At 38.7% G+C, this 24,055-nt stretch overlaps 1 protein-coding gene across 2 annotated transcripts in view; it reads left to right on the plus strand.

The window, feature by feature from the left end:
• The first annotated feature begins 4,154 nt into the window (after window positions 1-4,154).
• LOC139968906 (Golgi-specific brefeldin A-resistance guanine nucleotide exchange factor 1-like) overlaps window positions 4,155-24,055 on the plus strand; it is a 47,486-nt gene continuing 27,585 nt past the window's right edge. For both annotated transcript variants that reach the window (XR_011793578.1, XM_071973519.1), the window contains exons 1-18: window positions 4,155-4,373; window positions 5,502-5,745; window positions 6,054-6,120; window positions 6,813-6,944; window positions 7,189-7,307; window positions 7,792-7,900; window positions 9,201-9,304; window positions 9,901-10,356; window positions 11,712-11,874; window positions 12,763-12,847; window positions 13,349-13,484; window positions 14,730-14,921; window positions 16,623-16,724; window positions 18,957-19,275; window positions 19,634-19,740; window positions 21,236-21,438; window positions 21,961-22,084; window positions 22,824-22,949. Coding sequence is in view for 1 of the 2 variants with exons in the window: in XM_071973519.1 (XP_071829620.1) it covers window positions 5,629-5,745; window positions 6,054-6,120; window positions 6,813-6,944; window positions 7,189-7,307; window positions 7,792-7,900; window positions 9,201-9,304; window positions 9,901-10,356; window positions 11,712-11,874; window positions 12,763-12,847; window positions 13,349-13,484; window positions 14,730-14,921; window positions 16,623-16,724; window positions 18,957-19,275; window positions 19,634-19,740; window positions 21,236-21,438; window positions 21,961-22,084; window positions 22,824-22,949 (2,661 nt within the window). In the remaining variant the exon portion in view is untranslated. The remainder of the gene's footprint in view (window positions 4,374-5,501; window positions 5,746-6,053; window positions 6,121-6,812; window positions 6,945-7,188; window positions 7,308-7,791; window positions 7,901-9,200; window positions 9,305-9,900; window positions 10,357-11,711; window positions 11,875-12,762; window positions 12,848-13,348; window positions 13,485-14,729; window positions 14,922-16,622; window positions 16,725-18,956; window positions 19,276-19,633; window positions 19,741-21,235; window positions 21,439-21,960; window positions 22,085-22,823; window positions 22,950-24,055) is intronic.

Here is a 24,055-nt window from a genome sequence, read left to right on the forward strand (position 1 = left end):
GTTTTTTCTTTTTAAAAGGGGGGCCCATACAACCAATTTTGATTGAAACAGGCAAACAAGAACCTTTTACCTTCAGCTTTAATACATTTACTTTGCATACTCTATCTGGGGCGAATTTATTTGTAATAGGTACCATTTCTAATCGTGACATTTGCAGTTTTTCTTTTTGTGTTAAAAAATAAAAAACCACATGAGAATGTGAGGTTTATGGTTAAAATATGGGTGCTTTTCATAGTTTTCTTGGGTCAGTTAAATGAACATTGATTTCTGCAAATCGTATTTATTTCATGCTTTTATTTCAAATATGTTCAATTCTTTCATCGCCCTCATTTTGGTCTTCAATCGTGCTCCACCAATTTGCTGTTTCTCTTTCCTATTGGATGTACATATTTTGGATCAGTGAGGTGTTGCTGGGGGGGAGGGGGGAGATGGGGTGAGGGAGGGACTGGAGGGGGTAATTTGTGTGTATATCAAGGCTTGTTGTACATAACTGAAGTTTTGTACATAACTGAAGTTCATAGTGTCATTCCCATAGTGGTAGGAAAAGTTTCTAAACTGAAATCCAAAGGGTTCATTTAATTTAACAAAGAGGAGAAAATGTTTTATTATTAGTGAATATAAGCAAAAACAAAAAAAAAACAGATGGGTTTATATATCAGTGTGTGCTCATCAAACTTTAAAAAAGTGTTTGATCATCCTGTACAGGGTATATTTGATCTGATCATTAATTTAACTTTAAATGTGCCTTGCTTGTAAGAAGAAGAAGAAAGAAAAAAATGTGACAGAAATGCATAAGTTTTTCAGGTAACATATTTAATGGTTTGAAAGACTATTTATCAAGATCGCATCTGTCTTTCGCAAGATAAGTGGTAGTTTGCATTTGCCAAGTGGGTTATCCTTAGTTCACTCACTCATAGGCACTCAAAATATTAGTTGAGATTGTTGCAACTTTTTACTTACAAGTTAGGAATTTTTTGTGATTGAATTATTTTTGTAATTCGTTTAATATAAAAAATCATCAGATTCTGCATTAATCAATGTTTGTTAATCAATCTTTTAACATCTGCAGGACTGGTTTAATATCTGTAATAGTAGTTTGTGTTGTACAAGCAGGGGGAGGGGAGTGGGGATAGTTTTATGCCAGTCTGCAAACATTTTCCCCACCTGCAGGTATCTCTAATTGCTACAGAATGTCCTGTCAAAAACACAAATGAACAAAGAAAAATACTAATAAAAAAGTGACAAATAATATGTTATTGCCCATTTTCTTTCCATGAAATAAGGAAGTGAATTATTAAGATTGTTCTCCCAATATCACTGCCGTTTTCGCTCGTAAAAAAAATCACATAATTTTGTCAGGCATACTCTTTTTACAGCATTTATCCCAGTAAACTATGGGATGTATATTGGGTTCTATAGCTTTCTTAGTCTGATAGATAGCTCATGTCCCATCCAATTTAAATGAATGTGCATCAAACAATTCTTGAAAGGCCTAAGTCTATTACATTTCAGGTCTGGACAAAAAATGTATGTGTCAATTCATTCTCGACACAGGCCAGAGAAAGATAATCGGTCGGAGCAAAGAACTCTATACAGAACCAAAACCTCACTACACTCTAGGTTAGTAGGCAATGCGCAGGGTAGGTCAGGAGGTTGCTCAAAGGTGAAGTCCTCAAGGGTCTGCAAACCCCTCCAATCAGTGCAAGATGGTTGGGTGGGATTGAAATCTTTCCCAGGTTCAGGTTCGGCCAGCCGGCTACCTAATGACAACCCTAGCTGATACACTGTGTTCATATCTCTAGCATCTTGTACATTGCCGTATTCGCCTTTTCACTTCCATTTTCCACCAGAGGTAAACAAACCTTGTTAAAGCAATTTGTACTTAAATCACTTACCATTAAGATCCCTCTTTGTATTTAGAAAATAAAACTAGCTATATATTTGCAGTTATTGCAAAAGTTTTCAATGTTGACAATAACAGATGGACACAAGTTACTGATGGAGCCATTTGTAACTAAATCTGTAAAATTATCATTTCCTAGCTTCTTGATTTTGGTATAGGAGAGTAAAATTTTTTTTTTTTTCAAATAATTATGAGTTTGCTGAATAATCACAGGGTGGACATGGGAAAGGCAAGGTGAGGAGGGAGTGGGGGTGGGTTTGGGGGAGGGGTGCCCTTGCAGATACAGCTCAAAAAGTACATGTTGAACTTCATAGTTGATACTTATACTGGATATAGTTTGTGTATATTGACTTTAGTTAGTACAGGAACCCTATCAATGTTTAAAAGGTAGAATAAAGCTTTGATGAACTGTCTATTTGGTATTAACATCAACCTTAATGAATGCAAGAACTCTATCATTTCTTGTTGATGCTAAATTCAAAGGTCATTTGAGGTCACGAGAGGTTAAATTCTGAAAAAAATCTTTTATACACAAAAACTTTTTAAGAAAAGTTTTGCTAAACTTCTGCATCGTATGTATATTTCAAGTAGTGAGTATAAGAACCTTCTTATTCTTGTAGAGTTGAAAGGTCATGTGAGGTCTCTAGAGTTCATTTGCTAAAAGCAGCTACGTACACACATGATAACTCCAAAGTATTAAAGCATGGCTGATTTTATATTGGGTATGTAGGTCCCTGTGAGCACACAATGTAATTTATCTCTTGTATTTAATATTTTTTATTGTAACAAGCATGGCAAAGATTTAGAAAACAGAACATTTCATCTAATTAGTCCTCAATCAAAACACTTTTAATTTTTTCTACAAAGTATTAACAAAAGTGCATCACACTTTACTATTTACAACTGGGGAACATAGATGACAAAGAGAAAAATGTGAACCAGCAGGTGGTATGTTTATTTCCTTTGTGTGCTTGTGTGTATATAGGCGTTCTTGTTTATAACAGTCTTATTTGAGTGGTTTCAAGGTGGAGCTGTGTGCAAGTTTCCACTCGATCCCCTCCTATATTACACTAATATCTTGCCTTCACATGCTTATTATGTTTGATCGGATTTTTTATTAAGTACTTGTTCTTTCTTCATGTACTTGAAATATATGATGTCAACAACAGCATAGAATGGATTAATTTCATTTGGGTATATGGATATATATATATATATTTGTAATCCCTAAAAAAAGGAAGACTGGACAACAGATCCAAAAATCAGCCCAAAATTTGAAAAACGTAGGCTCATCAGCAATATTATTTTACTGCATGAGAATTTGCGCTGTAACAGTCCGCCAATAGTATGAGTCTAGCTCATGATAGCACAATACATTGGTGATTTACCAATTTATTCAGTTCTTATGACTTTCTTTTGTTGCACAAAACTAACTTCCCCGCAAAATTCGCCCTCAATGCAACATTATCAAACCGGCACTCACCCGTACTATGCGGAATTCATGTTCAGCTGCTAGTGTAGAGTTATACCCTTCTGGCCCGGGTATATACCCTTCTTCTTAAATTCGTCCCCACTCCCGTATGCTATCGTCCCCTCCCTGACCCTTCCCTTATCGACAAGACTTAGATAAACTGAAGTATTATCATGCAATTGCCACCAAAGAAACATTTACAGCGATGGACAGCTTTTCAAGATCTACTCGCGCCAGGCTTGTTTAAATACTCTTTGAGTGCCCCGTCACTGGGATGGGATTGGCCTACCGCTTTAATCGCTCGAAAACGGGCCGAACTAGGTTTGGTCTCAGGTTGCCGACGAAAGGTTGAGCCATTCCTTACATGCACCTCCAGCGAAGTGAGAATACAAAATCCGTTTGATTAATAAGCATATTGGAAGTTTTATCATATACGAATTTATCACATCCGCGGGTCAATGTGACTGCTTATATACGAGGTCCTTGTCAGTGAAGCAAGCACCCAGCCTGAGCCCGTGCAATCTAACAGTGATTGCATTTGCAACAATGGTTTTCTAAACATAGAGAGGTATTTTAGTTATTGTCAGTGTCTCTCTTCGTCATTCGTGACTCTCCCTTCATCGTTGGTTAAAACCGGCGGCTCGCCTGATTTTTAATCGTTTTATGCATTCATTCATATACAGGAAAAGTCCTCATTCCATTGCATACGTCACTTGTCAGCTCTGGTACACGTCATAGGGTAGATTGCCAAATCTCGAACTACACTGCGATTTGCATTACACACGGTGTTTTATCATACCACAAAACTTTACACGAAGACACAACTGGTTAGGCTAGTTGCATTGAATAATATGTAGCACACAAGTTTTTCTACGCTGCCTACGTTAGTTACAGACGTATGCGGAGTAACTACACGTACAATCGCAACATAAGTTGCGTCCGTTCATGAAGTTGTTTGTAGTATTTTACCGGAGAAAATTTTCTAGGTTTCCTAGTTCAGTAAGTATCCTATTTGCGAAACTTCAGGAGGATCCCATGTATCATAATGCCATTTTCATTTACGTAAAATATACGCTATTGATCATAATCATTTCAATAACTAAGTTAGGCCTAACCTGCAGTAGCCTATGTTAGGCATAACGGTAATCAACTAAAGGCTGCCAAGTCGTTTAGGCTGCACCTAGCCAAGGCTATGCCTAATCGAGTAAGTTAGTTGCTTTGGAAATTGGAGTAGATGGTGTTCTGTAACACTGATTGATATGCTTCTCCAGGCCAAGGCTAGGTTAGAATTTGCAATTTAACTAGGCTACATGCTGAGAAATGCCAATGCACAGAAATTGTCAACTTATTTACTAAAATAAACCCACCATGCAGCACATTCCTTGAATGTAATATAAGAAAGCGACATGTGTCGACACTGGCAGAGAAATGTCAGTTCATCTTTTTCTACTGGCAAACAGAGAAATCCACAGGCAGTTAGCCACTAATGATATAGCCTAGTCTGATTTTCCATGCCTGTTCTCAAAATAAGTTAGCTTAGGAGTAAGGCCTAATGCTAGGCCTAACTTAGGCTAGACAGTAGACCTACTCTAATCTAAGTAAGATTTGCCAAAATTCCTAATAGTAGGGCCGAAGTCCTACATAGACTCAAGAGTCATAGCCTCGGCCTAGTCATAGTCAAAACCTGTTGGGTAGGCCTTCAATTTAACTTTTACACCAGTTTTTAATCATCTATAACGTGAAAGTTAATGATAAATTTGTGTCTTGAATTTGCAGCTTAAGGTAAGGAGCCCAGACTAGGTCAAACAGATAAGGCCAAGACCCATATAACCAACCATGGACAAGGACTATCCCCTGGGCCTAAAAGAAATGTACACATAAGCCTATCCCTGTAATGAAATAAAAACTAATGGGTTTAGGTTTAACTAAAAATTTCAATCAAAATGTAGCAAGAGGAAAACAGGTATTCAACATTAAGTTCTGGACAGGTCTAAGTAGCATGTGTCATTTAAAAAAATTGGCTAACTGGTGATCAAAATATTGTAAACCATTTTTAAAGTTTTCAGTGCCAAACATTTATGCAGTAAGTTATGCCCTCTTCATCCTTTCATGTGTTCTTGCTTTCAGAACAAACAATGGAGTGAGAGAAGGTTAACCGAGAACGTTGTGACCTGAAGTGCTTTGCACCCAAGTGCTGTAGACATTGTGATAAACTACCTGCATCCCATACCCCCACTGGGGTACGTTTCATAGAATGGAAGATCCCAAGCCATCACCTCCTAAGAATGGAGTCTATATCGTACAAGGAGAGATGCTCCTCGTTGTTACAGCCATTAGAAGAAGTTCAAAGTTGACTACACATTTACCTCAGGTAAATATTTATTATCTCTATTTTATCCACATTCTTCATGCATTGTCTAGGGTATCCTACACCACCCCCATCCTACACCATCCTTCACCACCCCCTCACAGTTACCGTCATAAGCAAAAGTATGTCAATCATGACATTATTGCATTTTTATTTTGGTAAAGGGAAAGGGGGTAGGGCACTGCGGGATAAAGAAATGAATAACTTGGTGTCGACATATTAATCAAAATATCTATGAAGTGATATATCACAAGAGCATGTTAATTAAAGAAAAGTTCAATAATAATATTCTTTCAATTTTCTTTTGGCAGGAAGAAGAACAAGATCCTCTACTAAGCAATTTTTATCGCCTGAAAGAAGTCCTGAATAACGTGTCTGGTAAGAAAAATATATTGTGTGAACATAGATTGACAACTGAAGAGCGGGGATCTTTTTCTTCAGACAAGGGTCATTGATCAGTAAAATTTGTGACTTGTGAATGCCTCAAGACAGGAAACAGAACTTTCATACCTCCCAAATGACCCCACAGGCTTTCAAAGTTCTGACCAGACACTGCTATCGAAACGTTTGCCAAGCAAGCATATTAGAAGAATGTGCAAGGCAAACGAGGAGAAAAACGTTTTGTAGAGAGACTTCATAGTAATTGGTCCCCTTTACACTGACATACTGTACTGTACATGTATATATCATATCTTAGAAATTATGGTTAGGTAATTGTTTTAGTGTTCACCATGAGGGCTTGTTACTGTCATAGACTACCCCAGTATGAAGAATGAGAAAGTAAACAAAAAGAAGAGGGTAAAGAAAGAGAGAAATATTTCCTTGGACAAAAGACCTGGTCCAGCTTGTAAGTTAATTAGCCCCGTGGTCCACCATTAATGCTTCGCACATTTTTTGTTGTTCTTCGTCTCCAATATTATTTACTTAGTCCACATGTTATACTCTGACCGAAGCTTCAACGTTAATGTACATGTATGATATTATCTGTGATAAGTATACAATGTGTTTTGAATTCTTTCTGAAATATTTCTTCTTTTTTTGGGTTCTCTTTCTTTCTATCTTTCCCACAGATTTGCAGGAAATAGAACCAAATGTATTCCTTGGGCCATTTCTTGACGTTATCAGGTCAGAAGACACAACTGGACCAATTACTGGGCTCGCCCTCTCCTCTGTCAATAAGTTCCTCTCCTATGGACTACTAGGTAATTTTACCTGCTTTATCTTCAAAAAGAAAGTTATTTGAGTAAGTTTGTTCTGTATTTTTAAGAAATTCAGAACACATTTGTGGTAATTGTTTGAAAAGAGCTATTTAAAAGAAAAAGTTTAGCTACGATTTTGGGTTGTTAATCTTGTGAAAGGCAAATGTTGCAAAGTGTTTCGATAGGTGCCTAGAAAGTGTTTTTCGTCCAGTTATGACGGCCTGTCGTGTGCCTTCACTATCTACAGATCCGAGCCTGGAGAAGGTTGCCACGGGGATCGAGAACATAGCAGATGCCGTCACACACGCCCGATTCATTGGAACCGATACTGGATCAGATGAAGTAGTCCTCATGAAGATCTTACAGGTAATTGTTTACTTGTTTCAGTATCTACAAAGGTCAGAGAATGCAGGCTAAATAATGTCAATGCAGCATGAATTTTATCATTAAATAAGAAAGCAAAATAACTACGGAGGTAGCCATGCTGAAGAGCAGTGTTTCACAAAACCTTTTGCGAGACAATTTCGGTAAGTTTATGATGAAAAGATGAAAATCATCCATTTCTTTCAACATTTATGGCAAAGTTTAACCTTTCATGCACCATTGTTTTAATGTGGAAATTTATGCATCTTGGTGTCTTATATTCCACATACTGAACAAAAAACATATCATATCATTGTGCTAATGGAAAGTAAAAGGATTTCTTTTGGCGTGGGGGGGGGGTGGGGGGTTGTGAATAAACTTGTGAAGAATGTTGTCTATTTTGATACAATTTTGTGTTAAGACTTTTTGTGAACACTACTTCTGGAAGATGTAATATTTTTCTGTTTTGATTCATTTTTGTGTTAAGGTCTTGAGGACTCTACTTCTTACACCTGTGGGTGCTTTCCTCTCCAATGAATCAGTTTGTGAAATCATGCAGTCGTGCTTCCGAATTTGCTTTGAGACAAGACTTAGTGGTAAGTACAAAAGGAAAGCAATACCTTCAGACATGACTATGTGAATTTGATATTTTAGTATTTGTACTGTCATTTTACATTGCATTATTATAAGTGTTTGATTTCCCTTTAAAGCAAATTGTGAGGTTTATGAAATTGCTTCTGATATAATAATGTTCTTTGAGCTTTAATGTAGCAATTTGCATAGCATTTGGAATGTGATACTAGACAATTTATTCCCAGTTTAAACATAAGTGTTGCCTTAGTTTTGCAGGTATTGCTGGCAGGGGCACAACCATTTTCTGCCGATCAGGAAATTTAATTAAGAAATAACAAAACTGAACAACATTCAATCTGCAACATTTCTTAAAAATCCTCATGGTAAATCAAAAACTTTTGAATGAATCTCCAAAATTACTACAACTACTAGCACTAATAAAAGCAAACATGCAAACATTGAATAGATGTAACACCTTGCAGCGGTGTGATGATTAGTATGCAAGAGTTTTTCTGTAGAAGGACGTTCAACATTCTAGGCTAGGCTTTAGATCTGCATGAATCTAACCGGAGCAGGTGCTCGCCAATTTTTAACACAGCACAGTTCTAGTGTAGCATTGTGAGAACCTGTACTTTTGCGATATTTGTTGACAAACTGCTTTAGTGTTGTTTTTGATAGGTTAGGTTATTTTGCAGAAGCAGATTATGTGGAGTGCTAGCTTGTAGTGGAGTAATCACAGCTTAGGTTTTAAGTGCAATTTATCAAACTTCCAAAGTTTTAATTGCGAAAACCGGCGATTAATCGATAACGACTATCAGCACTACTTTGTGCTAGGATTTTTGGTAATACTGTGGCTCTGGGGTAGGGGGAGGGCAGAGTGGGCTGAGCCGAGCCCTCCTGATTCTACTCCTCCCAGAAGTAAACATGGCTGCATCCCTAATTCGAGGACTTTGTTTGACTGAAAGTATGTGATGCTTGTTTGTCTGAAATACCTTATCCATGTGACTTGTATGTTCTTTCTTACCAATTTTTTGTGACATTGTAAGTCCTTGACCTTCAAATTTTCATTGATTATTTAATTAAATCTATCAGCTTCATTTGCATGGTCATTTCCGGTTAAAAAGGCTTGTCGGTTATGAACAGAGTAAAAACAGACAGTTAGACTTATAACCAAGAGATTTGGATTGTGTTACTAAACACAAGGTGAATCCTGATAACTTCTGTTCATTTATTATGAAGGAATGAAAGCCCTTAGTAGAGCAGAATTGTGTATTGGAGTATCGATCGTGTAGGTATAAAGCTGTATTAATATTCTCTTCATAGAACTCCTGCGGAAATCAGCAGAACACACGTTAATAGACATGGTTCAGCTTCTGTTTGCCAGGCTCCCTCACTTTAGAGAAGAAAAAATTCCTGGTTTAAGAAAGGTAAAATTAGATTTTTCTGTTTTGTTTCAAATGCCATAGTATTCATTCAAAGTTGTAATATAACTGTGAAGAACCTTACTTTCCTAAAGGATGCAGTAAAAATGAACCGACATTGATGGAAAGTGCGTTTGTGAAATTTCTTCGCCGTACCACCCTAGGCCAGAAAATATGACGAAAGTGCCGTCTGAGTACTTGTCAATTATTCTTCGCCCAAAATGTGAGATTCGGAAGAGAATATATTAAGAATGACAGCAGATGGTTACATTGTGACTCTATAGTGCAGGCTAGGAACTATTTTATTTAAAGAGGGCTGGATTCCTTTGGACAGGGGTTCATTAGAGTGCCAGGAAATATAGGGGGTGAAGAATAAACTAAGGAGAAATGAAGACTTTGACATAATTTTCCCAGGGCCCAACCTGGCTTTTATCACCCCTGCTGAAGGCTATCTTATCACCAAATGTTACTCACAAAAATGTTTTACCCAAAACTGACAATTTTTCAGTCTGTTGTTTGATAAGGTAAGTTTATCCAAAACAGTTTAAAATAATTAGCAAAAATGATGTCAATTATTATGAACGTTTCTTGTTTTCTACCAGTTGAAAATGAGAGCTGGTGGGATCTCTGAACCCTCGAGAAAACGCCAACCAAAGTCCTCTCCAAAGTCGGCAAAGAAGAAGGAACGTCAATCGGCTGACAAGGACTCTCCATCTCAGGGAACAGGGGCTGCCCAAGGCCAAGATGAGCTCGATCCCAACCAGTCAGATGCAAAGAGAAAGTCACTGTCAGAGCAAGGTAGCCAGGAGTCCATCTCGGACGGCGTAAGAGATGCAGAAAGCATCGACGAAAAAGTCAAAGACACAGAGAGCGACGCTTGCCAAGAGAACACAGAAGAGACGGGGGCTCCAGATCAGAGGCAAGGAGAGAGTCAATCGACCCTGGAGGTACCAGGTGAAGAAGAGACGAATGAAGATCAGGAGATGAGCGACGATCCACAAGAGAGGCAGGTTATATCCGTCATGACAGAGCAGAGCATTGACGAATCAGAAGTCAAGGTATTGTCATTCTTAACAAAACCATCTCTAACAGGCAGGCATGAGCTTTTTCCGCGAATTCGCGGAATATCCGTGATTTCTTTTCTACCTCGGGGACAAAAACTATTATCCTAACACACTGTAGCATATGCAAACTGGAGCCTATACCGCAACTTTTGCGTTATTTTTTTTTTACCCCAGGCTCATCCCTGAACGGGGTAAATTCCTAAGGTATTCGTCTGAGGTGTTTGGTTGTCTGAAACAGCCAATATTTCGCTGTCCGAAAAATGTAGCAAACTGGCAAAGAATTCCCAATATGTATAGAGAGATGAGAGAGATGTGTAGGGTTGGTAAATAAAAACAATGAGCTTCGGTTATCTAGAACTCACCCTTCTGTTGGATCTTAGGCCCAGGACTATTTGGTTTTCATTTCTGCATGTATCTTCAAAGTGACGGGGCGATGCCAATTAATCATTTCACCTATTTATTTTAAGTTACAATGCTATCTGAATCTGATGTAAGCAATGCTGACTTTTGGTTGTACGAAGAGAAATGTGGTCGCGTCCGAGGATCGGAAGACCGTTAAAAAACTTGCCCGATCTAAGCGAAAAGACAAAACATGATTTATAGTTTCATAGCAAACTATGAAAAATTCGAATCAGTGGACTTGGGCAACATTAACATTGTTTTAGGTACCATTTGGGTTTTGAACTGACAGCTTATTGGTATGGCTGCTGTAGTGGGTGGGGCCTGTCTTTACTTGCAAGATATATATAGGAGATGGTAAGCTGATCTTTTGGTTTGTTGTCAAAAGTTTACAAATTCTGGTGCCACTGGTACATTATCATCACTTGTTATGATAACATCGAATTGTAATCCTGAATTCCTCAGTTATGGATTCCTTGCTGAGGGCAAAAGGAAATCTATGCAGTGGTGATGGCATGTGTTTATGTCTTTGTGAGCCTTAAGGGGGATGTATGTGATTACTTGGGTGGTAAGCATGAAAAATCAATAAAAGCATCCCTTAGCCATATGAATTTCAAATGTGCTGTGTGGACCCACCTAATATTGCGTAGAATAATCGTGCCTGCACAGTGTACAGTAAATGTGGTTCATATGAAAGGGTGGCAAGGAATTACATACTCCAAGCTTGTTTGCTGCATGGTACTTCTAGTGCTGTTTTAATAACTTCTACTCTATACTTTGATGTGCAAAACACAGTTTAATGTTGTAACAATTGGCAGACTCTAAAGGCTTTATGGGACACATTATGTGTACGGATTCCTAATTCTAAGAATTGTCACATCTCACTCTGACTGCAGTGTATGTATCTGTATTTATTTATCTGTTTGTTTATTTATTTGTTTGTTTACTAGGCCGAGGATCAGTCAGCAGGTGAACTCATCATCGAGAGTGTCTCTGACGGCAACGAGGATGCAGAGTCTGGAGCAGAGCAGTCTGACAGTGCATCTCAACAGGACTCAGAGTACTACAATACACAAGGTGTCAGGTTTACAACACACCAGAGGGATAGGCATGGTGAGCAGGAAAATACTACATTACAAAGTAATAAATGTATCATGCAGACATGATGTATGTATGTATGTATTTTAGACCCTCCTGCAAACAGGAACTCGCGAAGAAGCCATCATTGGCTTATCAAAGCCGCAAGCTGACCGAAGTCAGTCTCTTAGATTCATATTTAACGTCCATGATTATGAATTGTCAATTGTCAACAACTCTGTAACTGGACGACATACATTAATCTTGGAGTGACTCGAACTCGGGACGTTATGATTGAAAGGCACCTGCATTAACCACTGAGCTAACACTCCTGTCTGTTGTCAGTGTACTATTAATGGCATGATGAGTTTCCATGGAAGTTTGAGATTTTGAGTGGCCAATTCTTGGCCAATGTTTGTGTGATAAAAGTCATCCAATTCTGGGGGGGGGGGGAGAAGGTCTGGTGTCAGAATAGAAGATTAGGAGACAAGGAGGGAATTGTCCATTGGGGCAAAAGTTTAAGTTTAACACAACACCACAAGTATTTATGTGAAGAGTATGTATGTAGAGTAGCCTTTTGCAACTCTGCACCAGACACAGGTCTTATGATGTGCAGACTCTATGGTTACGAGCAAAGAATGTCAGAGATTGTATAAAAGTTAAAGTAGACCAAGACAAGAGTCACATGCGGTGGTCCTGTGTGGACCATATGACTTCTGTGTCTCTTCTGTTCCATTTGAGATATTTTATTTGTATTTTATTGATATCCATAAGTGCCGATTGTGATTAAGCTAAATAAATAAAATATCAATGTGAGGAATGTTGTAGACTACATGAACACCAGCAACACACAAGCAATCAAGGTTGTCCCATTAGGATTGTGTAACCACAAGAGAGTAATTTCATTTTTTTTACCTGACACAGGCTCTGGCCCCCCAGTGCCATACGGATTACCCTGTGTGAGGGAGCTCTTCAGGTTTCTCATATCTCTCGTGAATCCTTATGACAGGTAATTAGCTCAACAAACAGGAGAGGGCATGGTCTCCAAATGTGTTTAACCACTTTTGAAATTTTTTGGCAGCTTTTGATAGTTTCATCATGAACAGTGTTAATCTCTCTATGATGGGTCAACTAACGTTGCTACTAAAGTATTTCTTGTGATATTTTCACATTGTAAATGGATCATCATTTTGTTTGAATGGACTCTTCAGAAATATATCTTCTCTTGCTTCTCATTTTGTATCTTTATCACTTATTATCATTTATTATTTTGTATCATTTGTCTAATTGTTGCCTTTTATCATAACAGTCGTTAATTAGGTTGATTTAAAATCTTTTTATTATTTGTGGATTGTTTGGTAAAATCATTGGTGATGAAAGCTAAAAACATGATAACAAATATAAAAGAAAAGAGTGAGGGAATCCAAACTATCAAGGCATTTATTTTTAAAACACTAATCCCATTTTTTTCTGTGTTAGTTTATATTATTTCTCACGGTTCAATTTACAGGCATAACAATGAGCTGATGAAGCATATGGGACTGAGCCTTTTGACTGTTGCCCTGGAGACCGGAAGTGACCATATATCAGCTTCTCCTTCCCTTCTCAGTCTGGTCAAGGATGATATGTGCAAGAATATCTTTGCTGTAAGAATTCTCTCTTGATATATTTAGACCATTTGCTTTCCCCAGTCTACCAACCCCACCCCCTACCCCCCCCCCTCCCCGCAAGAAAGGCCCTTTATTTGCCACGATAATAATTTGATCGAGAACACGTATTCAGGAAAGAAATTATTATTTTCTTTCTTCTGTTCTATTTTGCAAACCATTCTGGGTGGAAGTCCATGATGAGAAACTTCCATGAAATGCATCTATCAAATTCCAAAGTCTATCAATCAGTGCATAAACTTCCTCAAGCCCATTACATGCAGGACCTAGTTTTTTTGCTATATTAAGATCTTTCATTAAACATTAGGCAACCTATTCTCTCTGCTAAATCAAGCTTAACAAGTGCTGCCTGTTGTTTTGCTGTGCAATATTTTGAAAGGAAATGTAGGGAAGGTAGAGATGTTTTGTTGTGTCTGAAACTTGTATTTTGAGCTAAAACAAAATCCAACATCTTTACAAAGGGTGTCCATCTATTAAGTGTCGCAGTACTTTTGCGAGGATTATAGAATTGTTCGGTAGCAGAACAAATATATTTTCTTTGTGATATATTTCAACCATGAAAATGAAAATGTCACACTTTTAATTGGCAAATAATTAATCTGCAGTTGGATATGTAGACATGAAGAAATGCAGAAATTTGTGGAAAACTTTCTGGAAAAAAAAATGTTCAACCAGTTCATACAATTAACTAACATCGTAGACATTTTTATCAGTGTTAGAAATAGGTAAAAATTGATGTAAACAATTTTCTTTCTTGAGTTTGCTTCAGTGACCACCCATATAGATTTGATTGGTTGTAGACACTTCAATCAAGAAGCTTGTTTACACCAAAAGATCTTGATACGTTGTCATACCGAGTAATAAAGTGAATTTTGAAGTGATATCTATCCTTGCTTGTAAGTAAAAACATGTTATGAAAATATTGATACTTTCTTTACTAAGAGTGGTCGTATTTAATGGGGTTAAGGGTGCTTTTTTTAATTATTTTTTATATTTTATTTTATTTTTTTATTTGTTGTTTATTTGTTTTATTTATATTTTTATTAGTTATTTTATTTTTTTTTAATTTTATATATACAATATGTATATTTTTATGTGTATTCCTGTGCTGGGGTTTTCTGTGGTTGGGCTTTCCATGGGGCATGTGCCGGCCCTTTTAACCTGTTACATTATGTTAAATACACACACGCATCTGACTTCACGTACGTACATTCATACCAACAGGTGGTACCATCAGACAGGTTGCCTATATTTGCTTCAGCCCTGCGAGTCTGCTTTCTGCTCTTTGAATCGATGCGGACGCATCTCAAATTACAGTTGGAGATGTTCCTACAAAAGCTGATGTACCTCATTGCATCCGAATCTACAAGGATATCGTACGAGCAGCGGGAGATGGCGGTTGATACACTGGTTCAGGTAAAGGCAATATTTGAAATGAATCTCAGGCTTCTTTTTCCTCTAAGAAATCCCTGCCAGAGATGTGAAAAATTGACAAGTTTCTCCTTTCTTCAGGTGGAGTTTAAACTCTGGAATTGCAAAAATTTCAATGGGCATGCAAAGGTTGCCTTTGTGTACTTTTTTGTTTTAAATCGATAATATCATACAATCCTTGATTCCAATCAAGGCAGTCCACATTGACTTACAAATAGTTCATCTTCGAAACCCTTCTCTATTCTATGAGTTAACTCATGTGTCAAATGACTTAACTCATGTGTCAAGTGAGTTAACTCATGTGTAACTCATGTGTCAAGTGAGTTAACTCATGTGTCAAGTGAGTTAACTCATGTGTCAAGTGAGTTAACTCATGTGTCAAGTTATTTAGCTCATGTGTCAAGTTATATAACTCATGTGTCAAGTGAGTTAACTTATGTGTCAAGTGAGTTAACTCATGTGTCAAGTGAGTTAACTCATGTGTCAAGTGAGTTAACTCATGTGTCAAGTGAGTTAACTCATGTGTCAAGTGAGTTAACTCATGTGTCAAGTGAGTTAACTCATGTGTCAAGTAAGTTAACTTGTGTCAAGTGAGTTAACTCATGTGTCAAGTGAGTTAACTCATATGTCAAGTGAGTTAACTTGTGTCAAGTGAGTTAACTCATGTGTCAAGTTATTTAACTCATGTGTCAAGTTATTTAACTCATGTGTCAAGTTATTTAACTCATGTGGCAAGTTATTTTACTCATGTGTCAAGTTATTTAACTCATGTGGCAAGTGATGGCTGTAAGCATCAATGTGTCCAAAGAGGCAAATGATTTAAAAAATTGGTTTCCAAAGACTCAAATATTTTTTGCTTTCTGGAAAGTAGAAGAACCAATTGTGAAGTTTTGAGTTCTTCCTTATACAGCCACAGTAATGTAATGTTTAGAAGGTGGCTGGTACAGGAACAGTTGTAACAGTGGAACTAACATCCATCTTTCTAAATGCCATTGTCATATTAAGACCAACAAAGGGCTGTTAGCTAATACCATGGTCCAGCCTGTTGCTTTAAAGGCACTCCAAGACATTGCCACCAACCTACCCTGCAATTTACTGGGCTGGCTGCATCTATTGATAACCATATGATGTCACTATTATTCCAATTATAAACTGTTGCCAGTTCGAGCCGTCTCCACTGCAAACTTTATTGGGAGCTGTGGTAGATCAGGTCTAGATACAATACAAACTTACAAGTTTCTCGCCAATCACCTTGACAATTTACTGGTGCTCGAAGGCATTGAGAGCAGATTTGGTGCCCCAGTCAGTCCAGCTTTAACTGCTGCCTCTTTAGCTGACCATATCTGCCACCATGCATGGGGGCTTTGAAATGTTCAGGCGATGAGAAGCAATATGAACCTCAAGCTTTAAAAAGAAATAAAAGAGCAGGCAGCAAGTTTTATATAGAACCTTTCATGACAGATTTATTGCCTGTTTCGGTGCAGCTTAACCTTCTGCCATCAAATTTGGTTGTGCCTTGTCATTTCAATTTTTGATATTTCACTCTTTATGATATAGAGATTATGATTGACAGCTATTTGTTTTATGATGTTTTGCTATTTATAGTTATCATGTTTTATTTTTTTTTACTTGTTTTATATTTTTTTACTTGTTTTATTATTATTATTATTTTTTCATATTTCACAGTTGTGGCGTATTCCTTCTTTTGTGGCGGAGCTGTATATCAACTATGACTGTGATGTCTACTGCTCCAATCTCTTTGAAGATCTCACCAAGCTTCTTTCGAAGGTAAAGTATTTCTTGCTAGCAATATTCATTCCTGCTATCGAAAAGGTTAGCAATGGACATATCTGTTAAAGGATTGGTTCAGTTGTCATACATGTTTATGTTATATGAAAGAGGACAATAAAAGAAACACAATGGTGAAAAAACTGTTCAAATATCTTTTTCGGTTAAAGAGATATTCAAGTGTAAAGTTTTATCAGATTGTGTAGAAACTGCTGAAATCTGACTAGCTGTGATGTCACATCCTCACATTCCTGAAAAGTCTTTGTGAGATTTCATTACTTTCAACCAAAAGATATGTCAGGAGATCTCATATTTGTCAAAGGAAGTATTTGAGATTAAACATCTGAAGAATTTTTGATTATATTATTTTCAAATGTGTTAAAAAATTTCAATAATTTTTAAAGAAATATATTCACAAATGTTAAGGAAGTGAGGATGTGACGTCACACCCTCACAGTAAGTCTTTCTACACCAGTCGTTTTCAAAGAAATTTTGATATCTTCAAAGTGTCATATCTCCTTAACAGAGCATGCTATCATGGTAGTTTCTTCGCTGTTCTTTTTTTCTTTTTGTGCTCTTTCATACAAAATAGACATGTCAAATACCTGAACCAATCCTTTAAACGAGGAGACTTGCTCTTGACAGCAAGCTAACTTGCTAAAAAATGAATGATTTTCTAGTTTTTGGGGTCGGTCTGGCCAAATATGAATTTGTAGGCAAGTCAATCGGGTGGATCCATCTTTACCGGCCACTTGTGCATAAACATTGGCCTTGTGATGTGAGTACAATGCCATGAGTATGACTATGATTGCAACATAGAGAGTAAGGACTGTAGTCCAAATGGTCCAAGATACCCCAATTTCTGTCCAGACGATCGAGATCAGCTTTGGTGGTCGTCCAGCGGACTACTTGTTTTTGATGTATCAAATTTATACTGTGTTGTAACTGGATACCACGAGTGAGGTAAAATGATAAATTGGTATTGCTCTCTCTCTCACTTTGGAGATACTGAAATAAAACAAACATTGTTGTAGACCAGGGTTGTCCAACCTACGGCCCGCGGGCCACAGTCCGGCCCGCCGCAGGGTTGCGTCCGGCCTGCCAGAGATGCTCTACGGTGCGAAATTTTAGTGAGCAGATTTATTGATAACAATTTGAAGCTATATAATCAATTATTCGAACCTTCTGGGTCCAAAAAACTGCATACAGGTCAGTTTGTGTGACACTCTCAGCGGAGGGGGGGGGGGCGGCTGGACTTTATTCATCTGTTTTATCAGGAAGGAAAATAAATCAGTGCGCTCCACGCGCAGTGCTCACATTCTGTTGCCTTGGGCTTCGGGCAAAAAATCGAAAAATCGAGCGTAGGGTTCATGCGGCCCCCTCCTTCATCATAATCATTCCATGTGGTCCTCCTCTGCAAAAGGTTGGACAACCCTGTTGTAGACCTATGATTGCTGGTGTTTCTATTCACTTAACATGGTCATTCTCTGTTACTCTGCTTCGTTTTTTCGGACAACCAAACATGCTGTTTGGACCACCAAAAGAAAGAAGGCAAGACTTGGCTGTCTGAGGGACAACCACACCAAACAAATCCTTCAAAAATTTGCCCTATACGAGTACAAAGCCATGAGAATGAGTACCCATTAGCCCTTCATGATTTTGCCAAGTACAAGCACATGATTTACAGGTACAGGTACATAGCAAGGGATTCAAGTACCACAAGTGGGATTAACATAGAATACATTTTCCCAATATGCAGGTCCCCCTCTCTGCCAGGTCCTGCTCTGTGCAGGTCCCCCTCTCTGCCAGGTCCCCCCTCTGCCAGGTCCCCTCTCTGCCAGGTCCCCCTCTCTGCCAGGTCCTGCTCTGTGCAGGTCCCCCTCTCTGCCAGGTCCCCCCTCTGCCAGGTCCCCTCTCTGCCAGGTCCCCCTCTCTGCCAGGTCCTGCTCTGTGCAGGTCCCCATCTCTGCCAGGTCCCCCCTCTGCCAGGTCCCCCTCTCTGCCAGGTCCTGCTCTGTGCAGGTCCCCCTCTCTGCCAGGTCCTGCTCTGTGCAGGTCCCCCTCTCTGCCAGGTCCTGCTCTGTGCAGGTCCCCATCTCTGCCAGGTCCCCCCTCTGCCAGGTCCCCCTCTCTGCCAGGTCCTGCTCTGTGCAGGTCCCCCTCTCTGCCAGGTCCTGCTCTGCCAGGTCCTGCTCTGCCTCCCTCAGTGCATATGTCCTGTTTCTCTTACAGAATGCTTTTCCAGTTTCTGGGTCTCTCTTTACAACCCACCTTCTCTCCTTGGATGCTCTACTGGCTGTCGTAGACAGCATCGAAGACAACTGTCTGCACCGGACCATGAGCGGTTCTGTCAACGGTCAGAGAGGTCAGGATACGGTCACGTTCGTGTCCGAGACGGATTCCGGCATCAAGGTTCGAGTCACCAGCGAGGGTCACACGGACGAACGGACAAACGGAGATTCCAGCAATATCCAGTTTTCCATACCACCTACCTCCGGTTATGGTATGGCTTCAAAAGTCTCCAGTGTCGTGGGGGATCTACATGGCAATGGTAAGTTCCACCCCCCCCCCATTTCAAATGTATCTACCTTCAAAGGATTAAGCATTAATAATTTGATTATAAGAAAGTACCCCTCTTCCTTGATGACATCACATAAACGCTACTGTGACCCGCTCCCTGTAGTAAAAAAGGACTTAGCTGGGTGAAAATAGATTACATTATAACAACCATATCTAGACTACAGTTTGGAATGAGATATTGATGTGGGGCTTTCAACTAACAGTGAAGAATGTTTGAATCATCCATATTTTGTCTGCCTCCTCCAGAACGGGATTCCCTATTTCCCTTTAATGTCAGTCGAGTAATTCAGCTTCAATAAGTCCTGTTTTGTTTTACGTTATTCCAACAGATGAAAGAGTGACGATAGGTACGAGGACGAGACGGATAAGTAGATACCCTCCATCTCTCAATCTACCCACGGCAGAGGATATTATAGCCCTGAAGCAGAAGAAAAAGGTAAATGTTCCTCCCTCCCTCACTCACTCATACTATATCTGGATAAATAATGATTCATTAAATTACCAGTTTTTAAGAAATTACATCAATACAAAAGAAGTATTCTTCACATTAATAAACATGCATGTAAAAAAATATTAACCAAACCCATGAGAGGATTTGCTCACATCGAGAAGCACTTCAGCAGGACCATAATCTCCTTCAAAAGACCCGCTACTCTGGTCACAAATCAACGTCTGTGTCTTTGCTAGACTTGACCACATAGTTTTGTGTTGGCTTTCGTTGGGGTTGCAACCGGTGATGTTTGTCATGTTTGAGAAGATACAAAGAATATCACTTTAACCTGATAGTTGGACCCGATAGTTAGTTACATCATTTTTTCGCATCCTGTCTGGATACCCCTCTCTTTGTGACTCAAATTTGTTGCTCTAGAGCAGTAGTTCTCAAAGTGGTCTCTGCCGCCCCCTGGGGGGTGTTGGGAAGTCTCAGGGGGGCTCTACAGGGTACACAGGGAGTAGGGGGCTGTTGGCACTGATTTGGAGGTCCCTGGCGATTAGGACACATCACTACAGCGATTTAGGGCACAATAAGGCATCCAGGGGGAAAAAGTAAATATTTTTGAGAGAAAATTCATCATCTTGTAGGGAATGTATGCTATATTTAATTTCTTATGCATATCTTCGGACAATCTGATTGCTCGCTTGAGCAGCCAACTATGAACGGTAGGTTGAGGGGAGGGGGAGGGGGAATTGGGACAGTTCAAGATGGTCGAAGGGGGTGGTCGTATAAAAAAGTTTGAGAACCACTGCTCTAGAGTTACAACAAGGTCAGGGCGATTTGAACTTGTTAAAGTTTGCATGAAGTATTTTTTAGACAGCTTCCTTTAATGCCTGGATGTTGGTTTACACCTATGACGCTGTTTCATACTAAAAGCCTGTAAAATATGTGCAGATCCTACCATGAATGCCTACCAGGTCTGCTGATTTCAACCAGGAGTTGTCCATAATTCGCTTATAAAATGTTCATCTGTAGAGAATAAAAATCTTCAACAGTGTCTTAGTTTGATGAGTGGTTGTTTCATTCCAAGTATATAATAATTTTTAGATTTTCGGTAAAATAAAGCTTTTGTGTCATGTCCAAGATTTGATGATTATTATGATTATGATTATTATTATGATTATTATTATGATTATTATTATTATTATTATTATTATTATGATTATTATTATTATTATGATGATTATTATTATTATTATTATTATTATTATGATTATTATTATTATTATGATGATTATTATTATTATTATTATTATTATTATGATTATTATTATGATTATTATTATTATTATTATTATTATTATGATTATTATTATTATTATGATGATTATTATTATTATTGTTGTTATTATTAATAATATTATATGATTATATGATATTGCTTTGTAAAAAATTGTATGAATTTTGCAGCATGTGGTATTCCCCATTTCATTCATAGGTCATGTCAACTGGGTCGGAGTTATTCAACCAGAAGGCATCCAAGGGCATCGCGTATCTGCAAGAGAAGGGCATCCTCCAAACACCCATGGACCCAGACGAAGTAGCCGTCTTCATCAGGGAGGGGCCCGGACTGGACAAGAAAGTTATTGGGGAATATCTGAGTGCAAAGAAAAATGCCAAAGTCTTGGAGGCATTCATGAGGTGAGGCTCAGCAATATTTCAAAAGTCAACAATTTTGCGCAAAACAAGCTGTGTGGAATTTTCAAAAAGTTACAGCGTGTGTAACTAGATAGTCCCTTTGATATGAGTAAATGAATAACTGAAAACTGACTGGGAATTATAGACAGTGGCAAAGAGCAAAGAAAAGTATGGCTAGAACAGGATTCAAAACCAGTGACCTTAGGGTTACAAGCCCAGCGCTCTACCAACTGAGCTAATTTCAGCCCTTTAGTCGTTGGCGATCCCTACATAGCCATTTCTTAGCCAGGGGCACCAGTCAGAAGCCACAGTTTCTTGCGTACGATGTAAAGCATGGATCACACCCCAGTTTCATTCGATAAAACCCAGAAAGCACCAGGAGATGGAATTCAAGAGAAATTTGGCCTTGTAGTAGTTAAATATATAAAACAAAACTTTGATCCTTGTTAGGCCTACTAAAGGGGAAAGAGTCATTTTTTTTCTATTCCGTAACAATTTATGAAGCCATTTCTGCACTTTTTACAGAACTTTCCAGTTAGAAGAGACCAGATTGGATGAGTCACTGAGGATGTTTCTAGAGACTTTCAGACTTCCAGGAGAAGCACCTGTCATTCAACATGTGCTGGAACATTTTGCTGAGTCATGGCATGTAAGGGCACATTATTTCCTCACTACTTTCAACTTCCAAGGTACCCTCTGTTTGCTAAGGTTACAAATCATTTTTGGTGCCAGCATTCGTAACTTTTCAGTCGGTGGTTTTAAACCGCTCGACATACATGCATAAATTTTTCCATTCAGCGACTGGCCATAATTTCTTCTTGTAATGAACAGCAAACACCAATTAAAATGAAGTGGCCACTGAGTATGTGACAATTGTTTTTATATAACTATGAATATTCAATGACTGTCAGAAATTTACACCAAATTTTTTTATCACAAGTTTTTTGCTCTCGAGTATCCATCGGGGAGATGTTCTCCCTTGTGAAGAATATATGCGAAGAAAATGCTTTCCGTTGTTTTTGGGAGTGCATTCCCCCTCTTGATTTACCCATAAACTTATGCCTGACTGTGATTATACGGTTACATTTCTGGACAGCACCAACTGCGCAAAGTGGACTACTACCGTGTATCGTGTTAATGCCAATAGCCTGCAGCTGATCTGATATCACTCTATTAAGTTTGCCAACTCAAGCATTTGAACTTGTTTCCCTTCAGATATTGTAATTATCTTAAAAAAAAAAAAATATCACGCCTAACCTAAGTGGACATGTCTGGACAATTTACATCACCGATTTTGAGCTGAGATGATGGCCGTGGTGCAATTGATCTCAGTGAATCGTTAAACTAAATAATTAATAATAAATCAAATTTCAACGATCTTCACACAGACTTGCAACCATCATCCGTTTGCCGATAGCGACGCCGCATTTACTCTAGCGTATGCGGTCATCATGCTGAACGTGGATCAGCACAACCACAACGCCAAAAAGCAGAACATTCCCATGAACCTATCGGTAAGTGGTCATCATCGCACTCACAGTGATATCTGTCGACTGTATATAAACCTGGTAGCTTGTCATCATTACACCCAAAATATGCTAGAAGGTCCAAAAAACGGTCACTCATATTCAAAACTACTTCAACAAGGATGTATTTTTTTGGCTGCCAGATTCAGAGAGGTACTGCCCTGGTGGAGGGTTGAGACAGTCACCCACCTTAGTTTAGCACTTCCCAAGATGTGTGAATAATTTTGGAATATATAATCTCTGGTAAAATACTCATAGAACCTTTGAGCAACTTTTAGCATGGTAACAATTGGGGTAAAGGGGGGTTGGGTTACTGCTGACCTTTAACCTGTCAGTTTGAGATCCAGAATCAACATATAAATGCTCAAACCTTTGACTGGTTTGAAGGTCTTATAGCAGAATGGTTGTAAAACAGCTGTTGTCATCGATGTTGGTAGGGATTTGAGATGGTGCAATAGCAAACCTACATGTGGAGGGGTAGGGGGGTGGGTTTTCAGGGTTATAGCCCCACACCCACATCGTCGGTCAAGAATAAATTGTTCAGTCATGGAAGAATCAGATCACTCCACTGGCCCAAGACACCCCGACATAAATCAGTCGAGAATTTTCAAACTTAGTCTCTCTAACCCCTCCGCTCCCTCTCTCCCCCCCCCCCCCATACCCCCCACATACAACTATTCACTGATAGTGTCACACTTCCAAGAATAGACAACTAGCACATGTTTTGGTGAAGATTTAAGCCTTCTGGTTTGTAGAACTGAAGGATTAAACCACCCATCTGGGCCCAGGAAGGCCGGCCCCCAGCCCATCATAAAGGTTGTGCTCATACATAAATCATTCAGGGGAATTTCCAGTTTTAGTCTCCCATCCCCCTCCACTCTCCCCCAAACTTTGAAATCCTGTGCACGCGACTCAAAACTGACAGATCACACATTTGACCAATCTGAGGGAAAATACTTCACACTACTAGTTGTAAAAAGCCTGTCTCATTACATTGTTGCTAAATATAGATATTAAGTTTATTTCAAGGTTTTTTTTAAATTCTTTGCCAGATAAAACCTTTCAATATTCAATGAAATTGGTCACAGTGGTTG

The sequence above is a fragment of the Apostichopus japonicus genome, chromosome 6, assembly GCF_037975245.1.
Source record: "Apostichopus japonicus isolate 1M-3 chromosome 6, ASM3797524v1, whole genome shotgun sequence".
Lineage (NCBI taxonomy): Eukaryota > Metazoa > Echinodermata > Holothuroidea > Aspidochirotida > Stichopodidae > Apostichopus > Apostichopus japonicus.